This window comes from Desmodus rotundus, unplaced genomic scaffold (assembly GCF_022682495.2).
Source record: "Desmodus rotundus isolate HL8 unplaced genomic scaffold, HLdesRot8A.1 manual_scaffold_172, whole genome shotgun sequence".
NCBI lineage: Eukaryota > Metazoa > Chordata > Mammalia > Chiroptera > Phyllostomidae > Desmodus > Desmodus rotundus.
Window position 1 is genome coordinate 81179 of NW_026527228.1, and position 16342 is coordinate 97520.

At 50.1% G+C, this 16342-nt stretch overlaps 2 protein-coding genes across 3 annotated transcripts in view; one reads left to right on the forward strand and one right to left on the reverse strand.

The window, feature by feature from the left end:
* SASS6 (SAS-6 centriolar assembly protein) overlaps window positions 1-2174 on the forward strand; it is a 26099-nt gene extending 23925 nt beyond the window's left edge. For both annotated transcript variants that reach the window (XM_024570388.4, XM_071220455.1), the window contains one exon: window positions 64-2174. In XM_024570388.4, coding sequence (XP_024426156.3) covers window positions 64-170 — 107 coding nt within the window. In that variant the 3' untranslated portion in view covers window positions 171-2174. The remainder of the gene's footprint in view (window positions 1-63) is intronic.
* MFSD14A (major facilitator superfamily domain containing 14A) overlaps window positions 2145-16342 on the reverse strand; it is a 26515-nt gene continuing 12317 nt past the window's right edge. Inside the window, exons 4-12 of the mRNA XM_024570390.2 lie at window positions 15366-15493; window positions 13719-13833; window positions 11620-11838; window positions 11269-11382; window positions 10770-10841; window positions 6167-6279; window positions 5202-5299; window positions 4308-4471; window positions 2145-3498 (exon numbers count right to left, since the gene is read on the reverse strand). Of these exons, the coding sequence (XP_024426158.2) occupies window positions 3292-3498; window positions 4308-4471; window positions 5202-5299; window positions 6167-6279; window positions 10770-10841; window positions 11269-11382; window positions 11620-11838; window positions 13719-13833; window positions 15366-15493 (1230 nt within the window). The 3' untranslated portion in view covers window positions 2145-3291. The remainder of the gene's footprint in view (window positions 3499-4307; window positions 4472-5201; window positions 5300-6166; window positions 6280-10769; window positions 10842-11268; window positions 11383-11619; window positions 11839-13718; window positions 13834-15365; window positions 15494-16342) is intronic.

The window sequence follows — 16342 nt, forward strand, 5'->3', positions numbered from 1 at the left end:
GTTTGAGTGAGTGCGGGTAAAGGCTGAAGTGAATGTAAATGATCTTTCTGTCCTCATTTGCAGACCATCAGAAAGATGGCACATTAGGAGCGCTGCAGCCCTGCTCCAAACCGGTCGTTGGCGCTCCCTCCCCCTCGGCGTACTTCCCCGGGCAGCCTCCCAGTAGTTAGCCCTGTGCCTCCCGCGCCCCTTAGCAAGGCGCTAGGCACTCAGGCGGTGGGCATCTGCGGTTGGCTGGCGCAGGTGTGGCGGGCATGCGCTGATGGTGGGCTGTCTAGAGCAGCAGGTTCCCCTGGCGCGGGGGCGCCTGAGGGCGGGCAGTGACCTCTTCAGCCTGTGCGTGCGGTGCTTCGCCCAGGTGGGAGTGCTACGGTAGGGTTTTATTAAACTCGCCCTGAGAGGTTCCTGCAAGTTCTGAGGCAAGAGTGATCTTTATACGGGGCAGTCTAATCATGACGACTCTGGGTAAAACTTCTCAGACGTAACAGGGGCCAAAGAATGCTAATAATTCACTTATCATTTTCATTAGTAGAGTAAGTCTGAAATTTGCCACCTAAGAATTACAAGGGAAGGTGATACCTCCTCACATACCTGTTACCGATAATTTGTAGTCACAGGGAAAGTCCTGAAACTGAGTGAATTACTCCTTCATAGCAAGTATTCTACTTTCAATTAGCTATTTAGTCTCGAGTGATTTTGATAAATTTATTATAAAAATAACTTGGACAGTATATTTACATGACCAGGTGATGCAGACAGTGTTTTAGTCATTTGAGCCACAAAGTTTACAGGATTTCACAGCTTCCTAAGAGTCTGTACTCACCTAATTTTTCCTTCATTTGGATTTTTCCACGTTTTTTTTTAATGTGATTAAATTTGTATTAGTGGAATTTTGTTTTAAAAATTAGCACTATACAAAAGAACATCATGAATATACTTGTATTTGCTTTTTATCTCAAAATGGGTATATTTTAATGTTCATTTAATAAAGTAGGCAAAACGAGTAACTGTTAGATGTTAAAACTTTCTCATTGTGTAAGTTTCAAGTAAGAATAGTCAGAAGAAATCAGGTGATTTTAAAAACTCACCCAGAATCATAGGGCCTGTTTTTTCTTGTTGACAGCCATCCAGTGGAGTAGCATTCTCTTAAGAAACACCTAAATCATTTTTTGTTGGCAAATATTGTTCATGTTCACTTAATCTTTTAAAAATTATCTTCAAGGACCATATTGTACAGACAAGGAAAGATGTTTCAGGACTTTAGTGACATCCCAACAGCCCCCTGGTTAGTCTTGGCTCATTTTGTAGCAAAGCCACAGCGAGTCTGCTCTGAAACATGGCTGGCCACCGCGAGGTGTCCCGACCGGGGGTGCACCCGGGCACCTCAGTGAGCACATCAGTGACGGCTGCTGGGCAGGGACTCTTCCCGTAGCGCTTTCCTCATTTAGATCGGCTGCGTCAGTGAGAGCCCATGGTTACAGTAACTTGAAAACACTTAACAAATAGCCGGGAAGGAGCCTCTTGGTGATACTAGAACTTGCTTTCTTGTAAGTGCTATGTAATACATAATATAAAAGTTTACCGACAGCGTTTGGATGAGATGACACACTGGTAGCTTTTTTTCTTTTTGTAAGCATAGATACCCTCTTTCACGTCCACATGTGTAAAGTTGAGAATTTCCAAAAGATAGGACAGAGACCACTTTGAGGCACCAAAGATTTCTCTTTGTATTAGAGGTACATGTATAGATTGGAGTGTGCTAATCCTTTGCTCTACCTCTTAAACCTTGAAATTTGAAATTGTTTTGCAGTGTACTTTGTACGTGTTAATCATCAAAATATTGCACTTAATGTGTTTCTGTGAACTCTGTGAGCTTAGTAAGTACTAATATTTTGGGACTAGACATGTAGAAAGTATGTAAAAACAGAAAAAGGATTGATCTACAACTTTGCCTAGAAAATCGCTTTAACTTATGGGCTAAGCTTTCAGTTCGTTGTCTTCCTACAAGAGTATCTTACAGTGAAGGAGAAGAAATGGATTCAGAGAGGAGGTGTGAAGCTTGATTTGCTGCGTAAAAATGACAGTGACAAAGCCACAACAGGCCCTTTGGGGAATCACAGATCAAGACTTTGTTTAAAAAAAAATCATTAAAATATTTAATTTTATTAACAGAATATTTACATTTCTTTGAGACCTTATTTAACCATAAGTGAATGTTCCAAGTTTAAAAAGCATTAAGCAATAACTACACACAAGATGAAAACTGTGTAGACTATACAACACTTTATGTACAAGTTTTACAAAGTAACACTTTCTTAAATAATATAACTGGACACAAAAATATACACTTTAGAGAAATTCACATCAGTAATTGTATAAAGCTCTCTCCTAGGGTCCTGGCAGTCGAGGACAAACATCAGCTCTGTGAGTGAAGTGTTACTGTGACGGTCCGGAAAGGCCACTATGTTTTTCTATCTGCATGTAGGTAGCACACGGACGTTCTCAAGGGTACCAGCTTCACTGTGTAATTTCTAGATACGGTTTCAAGTGCTGAGGTCCCATGATTATGCAAACACAAAGCAAAGAATAGTGGTGTAAGTGGGGGGGGGGGGCAACTTCGAGCCCACATTTATATGGAGAGGCTCTTGAATACCCCAACTTAATGAAATTCTACATGACTCATATTTTCTTAAAAAGCAGTAGTGAGTACTGTTTAAAATAAAATTACTACAAACAAGTTTGAAACATGATTCAGATTTAGTAGTTTTCTTGAGGTTTTCTTTTTTTTTTTTTTTAATGCAAACGAACAATTTACCATTTCTTTAGTGCATCTGCATTTAAGGCTTTGAATTATTTGACCCAAGATTTTACAATAATAAAAGCTGACTCCAGGTTTTACAAGGTTAAAAACAGGTCCACAGCCATACTTCCCACTCTGTCTGCTGCGAGTCAGCACGTGGTTAAAGCTCAACACCTGCAGGAAATGGCAGCAGAGACATTGCTAGTATGTAAGAAGTTACACATAGAGGTTTTAATTAAAGGGTGTATATAATAAAACAAACAGCTTAGTGGCAAGAAATCGGTTCTAATAAACAAAAAGTTCCTTTTCAAAAAAATTGTAACATCTTTGGAAAACTGTCCGGTTCGTTCTCGAGTCCCCACGGAGCCCATGCAGACAGGTTTGTTAAGACACCCTGACAGTCCGTTGTGGATGGAAGTGGAATGTCCGTCAGGGCCACAGGTGCAAACTCTAGCCCTGGTGCCGGTGGGGGCGCCTCCCTGGCTGTGGCGTCACACGTTCGTGTCCTGGAGTAAGGGTTCTTTGGCCTCTCCTGGCGCCTGCGTGCTGTGAGGGTGACTGTGCCCACCACAGTGCTTCCTCCAGCCGCCGGGGCGCAGGCTCAGGTTGGTGTGTTCCGGAATGAACAAGGCCACCAGCAGAGCCAGCAGTACTGAACAGGCTCCAAAGAGAAAGGGGGGGCCAGGGATGATGGAGTTCTAGGGAAGACAGAAAAGCATAATTGGCATTTTTGCAAAAACATCTTTACTACTAAGAGACTGCTGATTTCTTTTGGTGATATCTCATTGCTGTGAATTATAAACCATAATTATTTAATTATAGCATTAAAGCCATAGCTAGAAAAGCGGTCCCTTTTCAGGAGTAAAGGGGTACTATCACAGTCTCAAAAGAAAATTCTGGGGGTAACAGTTGACCCAAGAAAACAGCCAAATATCCTATGCAAAAGTAGCGTCACCTGCAGCACAAAATCAGAACACATTCTAGGAGCCTTCACTTAATTTTTTTCAAGAGTAAAACCGAGGAGCACACAACAGTACATTAACTGCCTGAGTGAGCAGTCAGTGCCCATGGGTCATGCTGCGACCAGAAGAATCCAGCAGACCTTTGTGAGAGCCAAACTCGCACAGCCGGTTCCCCCACCGCACAGCCACAAACACACCCTGCATTCATTGAAAACCGGTCTCACAGCTGCTCAGGAGACCGCCGTGGAGTTCTGTTCAATAAACAGGGAAAGGGTGTCTGCTGTTGATATTCTCAGTTGGGATGAGGGAAGTCTCGCAACACCTGCCTGCCTCCCCTATGCAGAAGGCAGCCGGCTGCTGCCTGTGCCCTTAGTGCCACACAGCCGGAACGCTTAAACTACCCTTCATTCCTGAGAGAGAAGGGATGCACAGCTGGTTTGGCTTTGGTTTTTAAAGGCACCAGGCCATCTAAAATAATGGAAGTGTCACATTGTGGTTTTTGCGAGCAGCCAGATGCACGCACTCTGTAACTCGTGACGACCCACCTGCTCGAAGTGGTGCTGCGGGCTGGTGTTCGTCCCCACATCTGTCCCCGTCATCGGCAGCTCTTTCAGCTCCACGTGGAATATGTAGAAGATGAAGCCGTACAGAGCTGGGCCCAGACCGTTGCACAGCCCTCGGATCCCCGTTATCATTCCCTGGACGACACCTGAGTAGTTGGAAGAAAGGGCCCCTCAGCACACGGTCGCTTCTGTCCTGCGCTGGAAGCTGCTCCGACCGTGAAAACTGAAGCTCTTATCACACGCTAGCAAGTGGCAATGGACTGTGACGACAGTTACTGCAGAGGCCACCAGCTCCGTAAACTACTCTGTTACTACTAGGAGTGTAGTAACTCAGCTGGAGCAGACGGGGCTCGGCCCGGTGTGCCGCAGGAACGGGCGGGCAGGAGCTCATGGTGCCCCCGTGCAAGTGCCCTGGCTGAAAGTGAGCTGGGAGCTCCCGCCCCGCGCAGTCGGAAGCAGAGAGTCCCCTGCTCACCTGGGGTGCGTGCTCAAACCCAAACGGCAGCTCGCCTGCCTTCCTCTTTCATCAACCCAGTGGCCACGAGCAGTCTTTCGGAACACCGCTTTTTTATGACTAGGTTGTGTGTTTTTTTTTTTTTCCAAAGAATTGTTACCATTCCAAGAGTTGAATGTTCCTACCACAAAGCCCAAGACGACAGAAATGTTTGCCAGTTGTGTTCATACCACTGAGCCTGTGAGGTTTTCACGAGGGCCAAGGGTGGCCCCAGGTGTCCAGTGCATTGCAGCACCCCTAAGGGATCACTGGGTGTGGCGTGGCCCCACGTCAGAGGTGCAGGCTCTGTCTGCACCTGAGGAGAGGACCTGGGACTGCAGTGTTCTGTGCCTACACAGCCGGCACGAGTCCCATGGACTCACCTTGTTGGTCAGCGTCAGCAGTCCGAGAGACGAGCGCACTGACGGCTGGGAAGGTGATGCTGGACATGGCGGCCACGGCCCCCGCGGCCCACATCATCCTGCGGGCAGAGCAACGAAGCCCAGACGTCAGCCCCCAGTGGCCCCACGTGAGCTCTGGGGGCTGCAGAACCCATGCCAGTGGGTCCTGGAAGGGTGCCCTCCCCAATATGTGGAGAATAGTATATAATACAAATAAACACCATTAAACATTTCCAAATACGTGAAGTCAGTAACTTCCCGCAACATGTCCACTGTCTTACGATGCAGCATGGAGATACCACCAATTTGATCAGAACTTTGGATGCTCCTGGTCTGATGTTTAGAACAATGTTTTAGATAAACCGTGAGCAACTCATCCTGAAGGCTGGACTAGAAAACAGTATCCGTCAGAACACACCGAGTGCGGACAGAGGGCGTGCGCAGGTGTGTGGGACGTCGGTACAGAGCAGGTTTAGTCCTGCAGGCACCCAGCGCAGGAGGACGCGGGCAGCCTGGCCTCGGCAGGGGCCCCACCCCCTGCACTTGCTCACAGACTCCGAGGCTGCCACAAGTGATGACCCTTCTAGCCAGAAAACCAGAAAAGGCAAAGCATGCTAACTTTCAGGGCCCTAGTGCTATGGGACTGGGTGCATTCTTCTGGTGACAGGCTGATGGAGACACTAAACACTCGGGATTCAAAGGCTCAATAGTCTCATTCAAAACCCAACCTGTTGTCACCTGTCAGGCCATTCTAGAATATTCTAACACACAAGGGAGAGGTTTGTATTGTATAGTTTGAGAGACAAAAACATAGTAAAAGACTGAAGTCTAAGCCTTAGTTGAGAAGCAAATAAGTACAGAAACTGTCAATTATATCTCAAAGCAAAAAAAGAAAAAAAGAGACAAACACCAAAATGTTTAAGAAAGTTAAAATAATTAACACCTACCAAGGTTCTGAACCGAAGCCATACCACGCCAGCTGCAGTATCTGAAATCCCAGGCCCAATAAAATGGTGTTCTTGTTTCCAATTGATCTCATAAGTAAACTCAAGACTATGGTCTGGGGGGAAAAAAAAGACCAAAATGGTTTGTCAGAATACAATAGCTTTTTAAGACTAAAAAGAAAAGCTAGTTGGTGACTTCTTTCAACCTGTAATAAAAGGACCACTACAGTGTATCTGAGACCACGACTCCAGGTGGCAGAAGCAGGGGCGACACGGAGCCAGACTCAGGAACAATGCTAGAAGTGCAAAGCGGAAGGTGAGCTTTGTTTCCGACCTTTCTGTCGGGTGCCACCTAGACCAGCAGTTACGACAGGAGGCCGAAGGGTGACTCGGGGAGAGAGCCCTGTCACGTCACAGGCTACAGGTCCAGTTCCTCCCGGACTGCAGAAAACCTGCCCCGTCCAACTGCCCCGTGTGTCCTTTACCCAAACTCTGCCGCCAGCCCCCTGCAAACTCACTCAGTTTGACAAGCAGGACGTGGGAGGAGCCCAGTGTACAGCCAAGACCTTGGCCTTTGGGAAAACGGACCCTGCCCTAGACTCGCCCCATTCACACTGGGCACTGAGCGCAGGGCCCGCAGAGAGGGAAGGCGCTCAGTAAAGGCGTTGCAAGCTGGCGGGTCTTCCTGCTTCCCCACTGTCTTTCGAAGCTGACACATTCTGCAGTGACCTGGGGACACTGGGAAGCAGTTTGGTGGTTCTAATTAAGGTATGACACACACCACATATGGTCACTAGTAAGTCCCTCAAGGAAGAAATGGAAATAATTGGGGATATCACTGTTTGATGACTGGCTGGCACTCTAAACTCACAATGATCAGGTTTAAAATTCTTTCACCTGAGAGAGCTAAGAGCTTAATCAAACAAGCCAGTACAAAGCGAAGGGTTCTTGGGCAATTAGGAATTAGGACCCGCATCTTTCTTGTCTGAGACTCTCTTAAATCAGGTGAGCCCGAGACTGAGTTCCAAAAGACTTGGACCTCTGCTGTGGCGGGTCCCTCAACTGCAGCCTCAAAGGGGAGTCGCACAAGCAGCTGCTAGCGGAGAGAACCTGTGTGAGTGGTGGCCCCGGGACTGGGGACACTGACCTCACCCCGAGGACAGGCCTGCTTTCTGATCTGTCTCCCTAGCACTTAACGCCAGTTCTTAATAAATGTTTGTGAAAACCTTGTGTGACTCGGAATGTCACGGTATCCTCAACCACGACGGAACAAATTATAACTACTGTACAACACAGAAGAAAATCTGTCCCTTAATCTAGTATAACTCATTTGGAGGACGTTCAGTGACATATAACTTAACCAAGATGGCACAGCTAATTAACTGCTAACTGACATCAGCTTTGGTCGGTCACTCAAATACCTGCCACGGCCCTACCACGGCCCACAGTGTTCTAGGTCGGAGGGCGGTGACCTCAAGGACTGTGCGCAGAAGGATTCCCTCCCAGTGGAGGAAAGGCGGTTGTCGTCAGCACACTCACTTAAGCAGGTAATTCCAGGCTGCGGCTGCTACAAGGAGAGTAAAACGGGGTAGTGTGGGACGGGCTGCTCAGCTCTGGGTGGGCAGGGAAGGAAGGCCCTTCCGGGACTAGGAGGCAACACTGACGTGGCAGCTGGAGTTGGGGGAGGAGGAGGTGCAGAAGAGACTGGGAGGGGAGAGAGCCAGAAGACGGAGGGCCAGCACCCGGGGCTTGGACTGGTGTGCACTAGACATGGAGGCTGGAGGGAGGGAAGGAAGGGAGGTCATGTCTAGGTTTTATTCTGGTTGCAAAGCAAAGCGAGTTTGTTTAAAATTGTACCTTACAAGAACAACTCCGCAGAACGCTGCCTGAGCTGCAGCAAGCAGGTGTGGCTGTGAGCAGGCAAGGGTGCAGGTGTGGGCTCCGGGCAGTGCATGTGGCAGGGGCTGCTGCCTCCAGCATCTGCTGAGCAGGGGACGGACAGGGAATGGGAGGGGAGGGAGCAACGAATCAAGAACGACATCTACAGTCAAGTGACTGGCGAGGCCCCTGGGGGAGCTGTGCGCACCGCAGGGAGGGAGGCAGCCTCCGGTGGGGGTTTGGGGCGCAGTGTGAGACGTCCCTGGTGTACTGGAAAGGGGCACAAGGAGACCGCACAGCGTGGAGGACTAGAAGCAGGCACAGAAGGTGACAATATGGAGGACGGCCTAGGCCCCTGCAAACATCTACTGCGAGTGTTACAACTTACCCGGGGTGCCAGGCAGCGACGGGGCCTATGGCGAAGCGGGGCATATAGGCCCCAAAGGGGATGGCCACCACATGGCTCCCACCAGAAGGTGCACCTAGCCAGTGTGGCCACATCCAGTGAGTTTGGGGGAGGAGCTACACACCTGTATTTTCACATAAACCTCCCAAATTCTGACGTGCTTACTACTAATTCTTCAAGTTTTTAAAACATTAGGGAAAAGCCCCTGTGAGCTGTAGGTGTCCCCGCTGGCCACTCTGAGGGACCAAACGGACACAGTTGTGACCTCAGTCTGCTGAGGCACACCCAACATCTGTGACAGTGTTCTATGCCCATGTCAACATGGGGACTCGGAGGGGACACTCAGGACAGGAGGAGGAGAGGCACGAGGCCCACTCCACAGTGACGGGCTGAGTGGCAGCTCTAGCTGGACAAGACGGGCGAACATGGCCTTTCCCAGGCTCAAGGTCAGCGGGACAGTCATTCTCAACTGTGTGCCTTGCACAAACAGGAATACTAAATGACCTGCCTTCGGGGCTCTGTATTAACTGCTCCCAACACTTTAGTAGTTCATGTGACCCCATGAAGATGTGACTGCCAACACACGCAGACCACATCCTCCTCCTCGCCCGTGCTTGAACACCAACTAGTTTTCTCTCTCTATAATGTAACTGCATCTCAAACACTATTTTCCATGTGGGCCCTGAAGGCCCTGGGCTATGCTTCTGCCCCAAACGCCCTGGGGAGATGGATGTGGCTGCTCCCTCCCACACCCAGGGCCCTGCTGCGGACCCTCCCCTGCACCCACACGACTGCTCTCCAGGTCCTGAGCTCTCAAGGACTGTGGTCTACCTGCTGAGCCCTTCAACTTGTCCCCTGCAGTCTGGTGTTACTGCCTGAACACAGTCCTCTCAGACTGAAAGGACACCTCTTAAGCTTGTGACTCCTGATCTCCTGTCGCCTGCCCGTCAGCCTGTCAGCCTGCTCTTTCATCCGGAACGTAGGAAACAAGGCAGTGCCCTTTTGGGTGGCCAGGAATGAGTGCTGAAACACAGTGCTTTCCGACCCAGGATGGTCAAGGCAAATCTGCAGTCAGACACAGCACTAAAGCTCAACGCCACGTGCACGCATGGATGCCACCGTGGAGGAGGCACACTACAGAATTTTAAGTTTATCACTAAACCTCCCAGAAATTCACAAACGACGGGATCTACAGAGGGAGCCCCACTAAGAGGTGGAGAAACTTGCCCAAGTCCCATTAAAGGACTCGCCCTTCCATTTCCTAACGAAGAAGCAGGAGTCTGCAGACTGGACCCTGCGGGCAGAGGTGTAAGGCGGCTGGCAGAGGCAAAGCCACGTGGCTGGGAGTGGGTGGGGCTTTTTAACAGGAAGAAGTTCCGGGTCACTGGATCAGGGCTTATTGGCGCACAGAGAGAGCTGGCAGGGTAGAAAACAATGTCTCCTAAGAAAACCCACATTCTTGTTCCTCAAACAGCCACTGGCTACCCTCGGGGCTCCCCGAACAAACACTGCCACACGCTCCTGCTGGAAGCCCTCCCCAGGCTTCCTGTTTGGCCTGGGAGTCTGAGTGCCCTGCAAGACCCCTCCCTGTCCCCTTCACCCCCCCCCCACCCCCGACTTCCGGGGCAAACACACTCTCAGGGGCCCTAGTGACCTAGCGTCGCCCGCCCTCCCCCAACCCCACACCACAAGGGCCAGCCAGGCGCCGTCTCCCCCGGGAACTTCATTTCCAGTTCGGCTGCTGCTGCAGAGGCTCCGTCCTCTGAGCCTCAGCTCCACGGTCACCATGGTTACCTCGTAGCGCAAGTATTCCCAGCCTTCCCAGGGACACGACACCCTGTCGCTCTTTTTGTCCCCTGGACCTTTTCTTTATAGTTCTCACTATACCGGATATGTTTAAGTTGACATATTTAATAATTACCTTATTCAACAAAAATGTAAACTCCAGCACAGCAGGGACTTGGTTAAGCTCACTTCTATCCCCCCAGCGGCTGCCGCGTGGTAGGCAGTCAAGTATTTGTTGAATGAATGAGTCAAAAAAAAGGACCGATATAAAATGTCTCATTTTATACAGGTATATACCCTGGTGTAAATCAACAAACTGTCTGATTTACGCATCATACGGTGATCGACACGTGTCTGTCCCCCACATCTGATCAATGTCACTACCTGTCAAAGTTCAGTTTCTGAACCTGTAACCACAGACCCTGAGAGCGGTGACTCCGCCAGACCCCGCCCGAGAGGGCCGCCGAGGCCCCATCCCACCCGCCAGCCTGGGCCAGCCCTGGAGACACGTCCCTCCCACCCACGGCAGGGACTCACCTGTGCAATGATGGACAGAATGCCGAGAACTGCTATAAATGCAGCCACACTCTCTGGCGAAAATTTCATTATCTAGAAGTTTCCAGAAAAACTTACATCAATAAATAAAAAAGCACAGCAAATACCATAAAACCCCCCCAGCTCCTCATTTATAACCAAACAGTTCTTCAGCGTAAGACCTTGGCCATGAACTTGGGCGCGGAGGAGGAAGCGACACACACACACCCCCCTTTCGGTGGCGGCTGTCCTCCCACGCAGCAGCAGAGCCCTCCTCTGCGGGGTCAGAGCCCCCCCACGGGCAGGAGCAGCAGACAAGCTCAGACTTGCCCATGGGCACGTGGGATCCATCTGACCCACCAGGATGTGCAGCCGATGCCGGTGAGCAGCCGTGTGCAGAGCGGCCTTCATTTCGAAAGGCCTCTGCTACCCCAGCTCTCTCAACATGAGTGTTTCTGTCACCTGACGGCAGGACGGCCGACCATGGCAGGGCAGGGCTCACCTGTCTGAGGTACAGGAAGAAGCTGGAGTATTGGCCCGCCTCCGGGAGGTAGGAGAGGAACACCGTGATGCAGATGAGCAGCACGACGGAGTCCTGGCCCACCTTCTTCAGGGACTAGACAGGGAAAGGGCCGACGTCAGGCTTCCGTCGGGCTGCGCGGACCCCCTCAGCAGTGTTCAGAGGCCCCAGATGCCTCTCTCACGTTTTTTTGTCCTCCCCAAACAAGTCTCAAAGCTATTTCAAAATCATCAACGTATCTCCCCGAAGAAACGCCCACAAGAAAACATTCCTGCTGCCGCACTGAACCCTGCGGCCCCACTTCCTGCCAATGAGGAGACCCCGTGGACATACCGCGAAGGGGTCAGCCTGCTCCCAGGAGATGGGCGCCCCCCAGGACGCTGGCCGCATCTTCTCGGGCAGTGACTCGGGCACGGCCACGAGGATGAAGCAAATGTCCAGCAGGGCAATGGCCGTGGCCAGGACCACCACCAAGCTGTCCCCGTACACCCGGCCCAGGTACGCGCCGATGGCGGGGCTGATCACCAAGCTGGCAGCAAATGTGGCTGAAACCTGGAACGAGTCAAGGTCAAAGGTGAGACGACTCAGGACGCTGTGACCCCGTGATCCTCCTACCAGTGTAGTGCCTTGAACGCTCTTCTCCCACAGGAAGGGAAATTGATCCGATTCTTAACTGAAAACTACGTAGCAGCCTCGAAGACAGAGGCTCCAAAGCTTCCTGGATGTTTGTTCATAAATCCTACTGACAAAGTCATCTGTAAAACAGATGGAAAAACCCCCCAGAAAACTGGCTGGGTCGAGGGTGGGCCTGCCCTGCCCGCAGCGCTCTGAGGAAGGGGTCTAAGAGACAGTGCTCTAAAAGGCAGTGCTCTAGGGGAGCCCAGGCTCACAGTGACTTCCCCCAGCAGGGAAGTCACAGTTAAATGAACGTTTGCCTTGAGACAGAGTCAAGGCTGGCTGACATGAAATGTAAGGGCTTTGAGGTTTGTGTCCTCAGCGGTCACAGTTACCGATGAGGTGGCAGGACAGCAGGAACACGCACTGAGCACCCAGTACCCACACCGCTACACTTCGAGGAAGTCCTTACAAGCCATGGGCAGACACAGGTCAAAGTGCTGAGGTTGCAGGCACGCTGGCCCACTGGCCTGAAGGGCCTGCAGGTGAGCAGATGGGGCCGTGCAAGGCACTGGATGGAGACCACACCCCTCAGAGGGCAGCAGGCCACGTGCGAGGCAGTGGGTGTCCCATCAGCGTGCAGGCGTTCCTGACGTGTGCCTTCTCCTCGTCCCCACCCACCTGACCCCCGACAGGGGGTCTTTGTGTCAGACTGACCACAGAGATCACCAGACCCTGTCTTCTCTCCACCTCCACGTCACTCTAGAAGGTTTCAGTTGATTTGCTAGAATTTGCCTATATTACGTTAATTCCAAAGATGCGGCTGTGACAAACCACTTCAGCAGCACAAACTGGGTTCTGGTTTTGGGTCATGGTCACACAAGTGTACAGATTTACCAAAATTCCCTGAACTATGCACATAAAACGGACAGTTTCATGGTATGTAAATTATATGTCAATAAAGCTATTAAAAAACTCTAGCTGCCCATCAATTTCTTATCACTGAGTGTCCCAGGGAGCCCCTGAGCCCCACCTCCCAGCATGTCATCAGTCTCCCAAATACATTCATGCTCTCAAAAATGTTCTAAATTCACAACTGGAATCACTGGTTCTTTTTCTACACATTCCCACCACCCCCCCCCCACCCCCACCCCCTCTCAACCCCACGAATCCTCATCAGGGTGCCTTTGCATCGATGACAGTCCCTCGGAGGACCAAGGCTCCGCCTCAGGCGGTGGCTCCAGTCTCGCGGCTGCGGAGGCCCCGCACGGCCACACCTGACAAGATGACAGCCCGCTGCCGTTGGCACTGAGTCCCTCCCCTCCCCCCCGCAGCATCCCGAGCTTGGCCCCCCTCGGCCTAATCTAGCTGCGAGGCTCCTGCACGTAGCAGGTGTAAACACACACAGGCAAAAGCCTCAGGTGATGAGAGGCTGCGTGCACACAGCCCCAGGAAAGGTCTGCTGACCTCTGCGCTGGGTGTCAGCCCCCCAATTTCTAAAGTAGCCATGCAATATTAATAATTTTTAACTCACGACATAGCATTTCTTAGTTTCAGTATGCTGTTCAAAAGGACTTCAATAACATGAAAATATTCTACTGTAATTTCAAAGCTGACATGTGTGACCGGCCAATACTTACTGACGTGGCTTTGTACTAAAAATGTCTAACGCAGTCTAAAGGGATGCTCTCACTGTGAGATGTTTTCATGTGGAAAAGAACAAACCCTGTCACACAGAGCCTGGCCCTGCAGGAGCGCGCCAAGTCAAACCCCAGGGGCGTGGGCAGACTCGAGGGCGGGCGGGCGGGCGCACAGACCTGTCCGTAGGCCATGCTCCGCTCGTGCTCCTGCGTTATATCTGCTACGTAGGCAAACACCACGGAGAAGGTCACAGCGAACACGCCGGAGACGGAGATGACAGCAAAGTACCACCTGGGATGGGCAGACAACGGGCCAGAACCGGTTAGAACAGCCGCTCGGCCCCTGCGCAGGAACACTTACAATTGGGTTACGTGTTCAGGGCACTCTTGTACCAAAATGTTGAATTTTTAAGTGGCTTTGCGGTGTTGACGTAACATAGCAACAGCGCGTTGTGACGCCACCCTGCCTCCCTCCCACAGCACTATCACAGGACGAGAAATTCAGTAAATGACACTGAGCAACACGTTACTCTCTAGTTACTCTGAGCCTATTTACAGAAACCAGATGTTTCTTCCATAAATTATCTTGAGCTTTTTATACGTTGGCAAAACAAGTAACTCAAGTGTTCACAGAGAAAAAACCTGTATAGCACAGTTTGCAAATAAACTCAGGAAAGAAGAATGAACAAAAGATATTTTTAAAAGCTCTATGATTCCAAAATACGTGGCTGCAAATAGAAGTTTCTAGTGTAATGCTGATGTTTAGATTTTAAAATAACATGTGATCATTTCAGCTTTCAAAATATCATTCCACCAGGACTTTTTTGCTTACTAATTTTTCCAACACACAGCTTTCTACAGCAAGTCCTCGTCCATTCCCCAGACCCTCTGGGGGACGCTCCACCGGCCGCCAGCACTGACCAGGGGCTCGGCCTGCAGGGCCGAGGAGGCTCCTGCCCCACACAGGCCCTTGGCTTTTCTGGACACACCCTGGAAGCAGAGCCCTCCTATGATGTGGAGTTAACTGACGACAACACTCAGTGGAATAGAACATTAGTCAAAGAATTAACAAATTTACAACTGAACTGGGCTCTGCTGCCAGGGAGAAATCACTCCCCGGGGCACTCCCTTCCTCCCCCCTCAGCGGACATCCTGACCTCGCCCAGGACAGGGAGCCCAGCCTGGGGCAACCGTGCACAACACAGGCCTGAGACCAGATGCCAGCAGAGGTCCTGGGCAGGACAGGAAGGCGGCGTGATGTCCCGGCCAGGCCCGCCTGCAGTGTGACACAGGAGCTGGAGCTCCGGCAGCCCCTGGACAGCGAGGGGACAGTGGACGACGGCCTGGCATAGAGGAGATCTGAGTCCCAGAAGCGCCACGCCAGCTCCGGACCCATCCAGTCCAGGATTCTCTTATGTGGACGGAGAAGGCGGGTTCCTTGACTTTTAGCAGCTATTATTTGGGGCTTTACCGATATATAATATCTATTCCTAGTTAATACAGAAAATGATGATAGACTGTGTTTTTAACATTCTACGTAACAACAATACAAATTAGTTGGCAACCCTATGCAGTCCCTAAAATGTTCTGAAATCTGGGCTCTGAAGTCCAGAGGTGGGCTCGCAGGTCGTCCCCCCACACCACAGCAGCGAGGCGGAGAGCCTTGCAGAGCTACCACTCAGCTCCTGCACCCTCGAGGACCCTCTCACCTGCAGCTCAGAACAAAGGAAGAGAACACAACTAAAAGATGCATAGATAGGGTGGGCCCAAAGCGCAGGGAGCGAGGGAGCATGCGGAAACCAGCGGACCGGGCTGCGCACTTACCACGGGCTGATCTTCATCAGAGGGATGGGGGCGCATGTGAAGAACACGGTTAGCAGCAAGAAGGACTTTCGGCCCCAGACATCAGAGAGAGCACCAATCAGTGGGGCACTGAGGAATGACAACAAACCCTAAAAAAGGGAAACGAAAAACCTATACTCCGGGTGGAGGGATGGGGAGAAAAGGCATACAACTGTAATTGAATAACAATAAAAAAAATAAATTTAAAAAAAAAAAAAAGAAAGAAAGAATAATGAAAGCTAAAAAAAAAAAAAAAAACAAACCTATACTCCATCCACTGATGGGCCAAAGGTAAATCATTTTGCCAAGAGAAGAACTTTAAACAAGGTTACTTCTAAAATAAGAATACCATCGAACTTCGGATAAACCACTCGTTTCCCTCCCACACGTAATGCGAAGGTCTCCCAGTGCTGTCCAGAATCATCTGCATACAGGGTGTGGTTGCATGTTAAACACGGAGCGCTCCCACGACTTCTCAGTCACAGCAACTCCCCACTAGCAGCTCCAGAAAGAGTACCCTGTTCACTGTCTGTTTTCAGACTCACGGGCTATTTATCTGCTGATACAGCTTGCTAGTCAAATGCAGTTAAGTGTCAAGAACATGCAGAATAATCAAGACTTTTCCATACTGATCAAGTTTTATACTTCTGTTTTTAAAATAGTTCTTTTCAACTTATATTTTTCCAGAAGGATAAAATTCAATAGTAATTACAAAAATATGCTAATAAAACCAATATACAGTAGAAAATTTGTAAGCCAGATCAGTATAAATTTCTTATTTATATTTATTTACTTTCTTAGTAAAAATCATACATTATCTGTTTCCACAGAAACCAAAAATAACATTTTGGTGTGTTTCTTTAAAAAAGTTATTTTAAATTGATTATATGCTATTAGAGTTGTCCCAATTTTTTTCCCTTTACCCCCCTCCACCTGGTACCCCCATTCCCTCAAGCAAT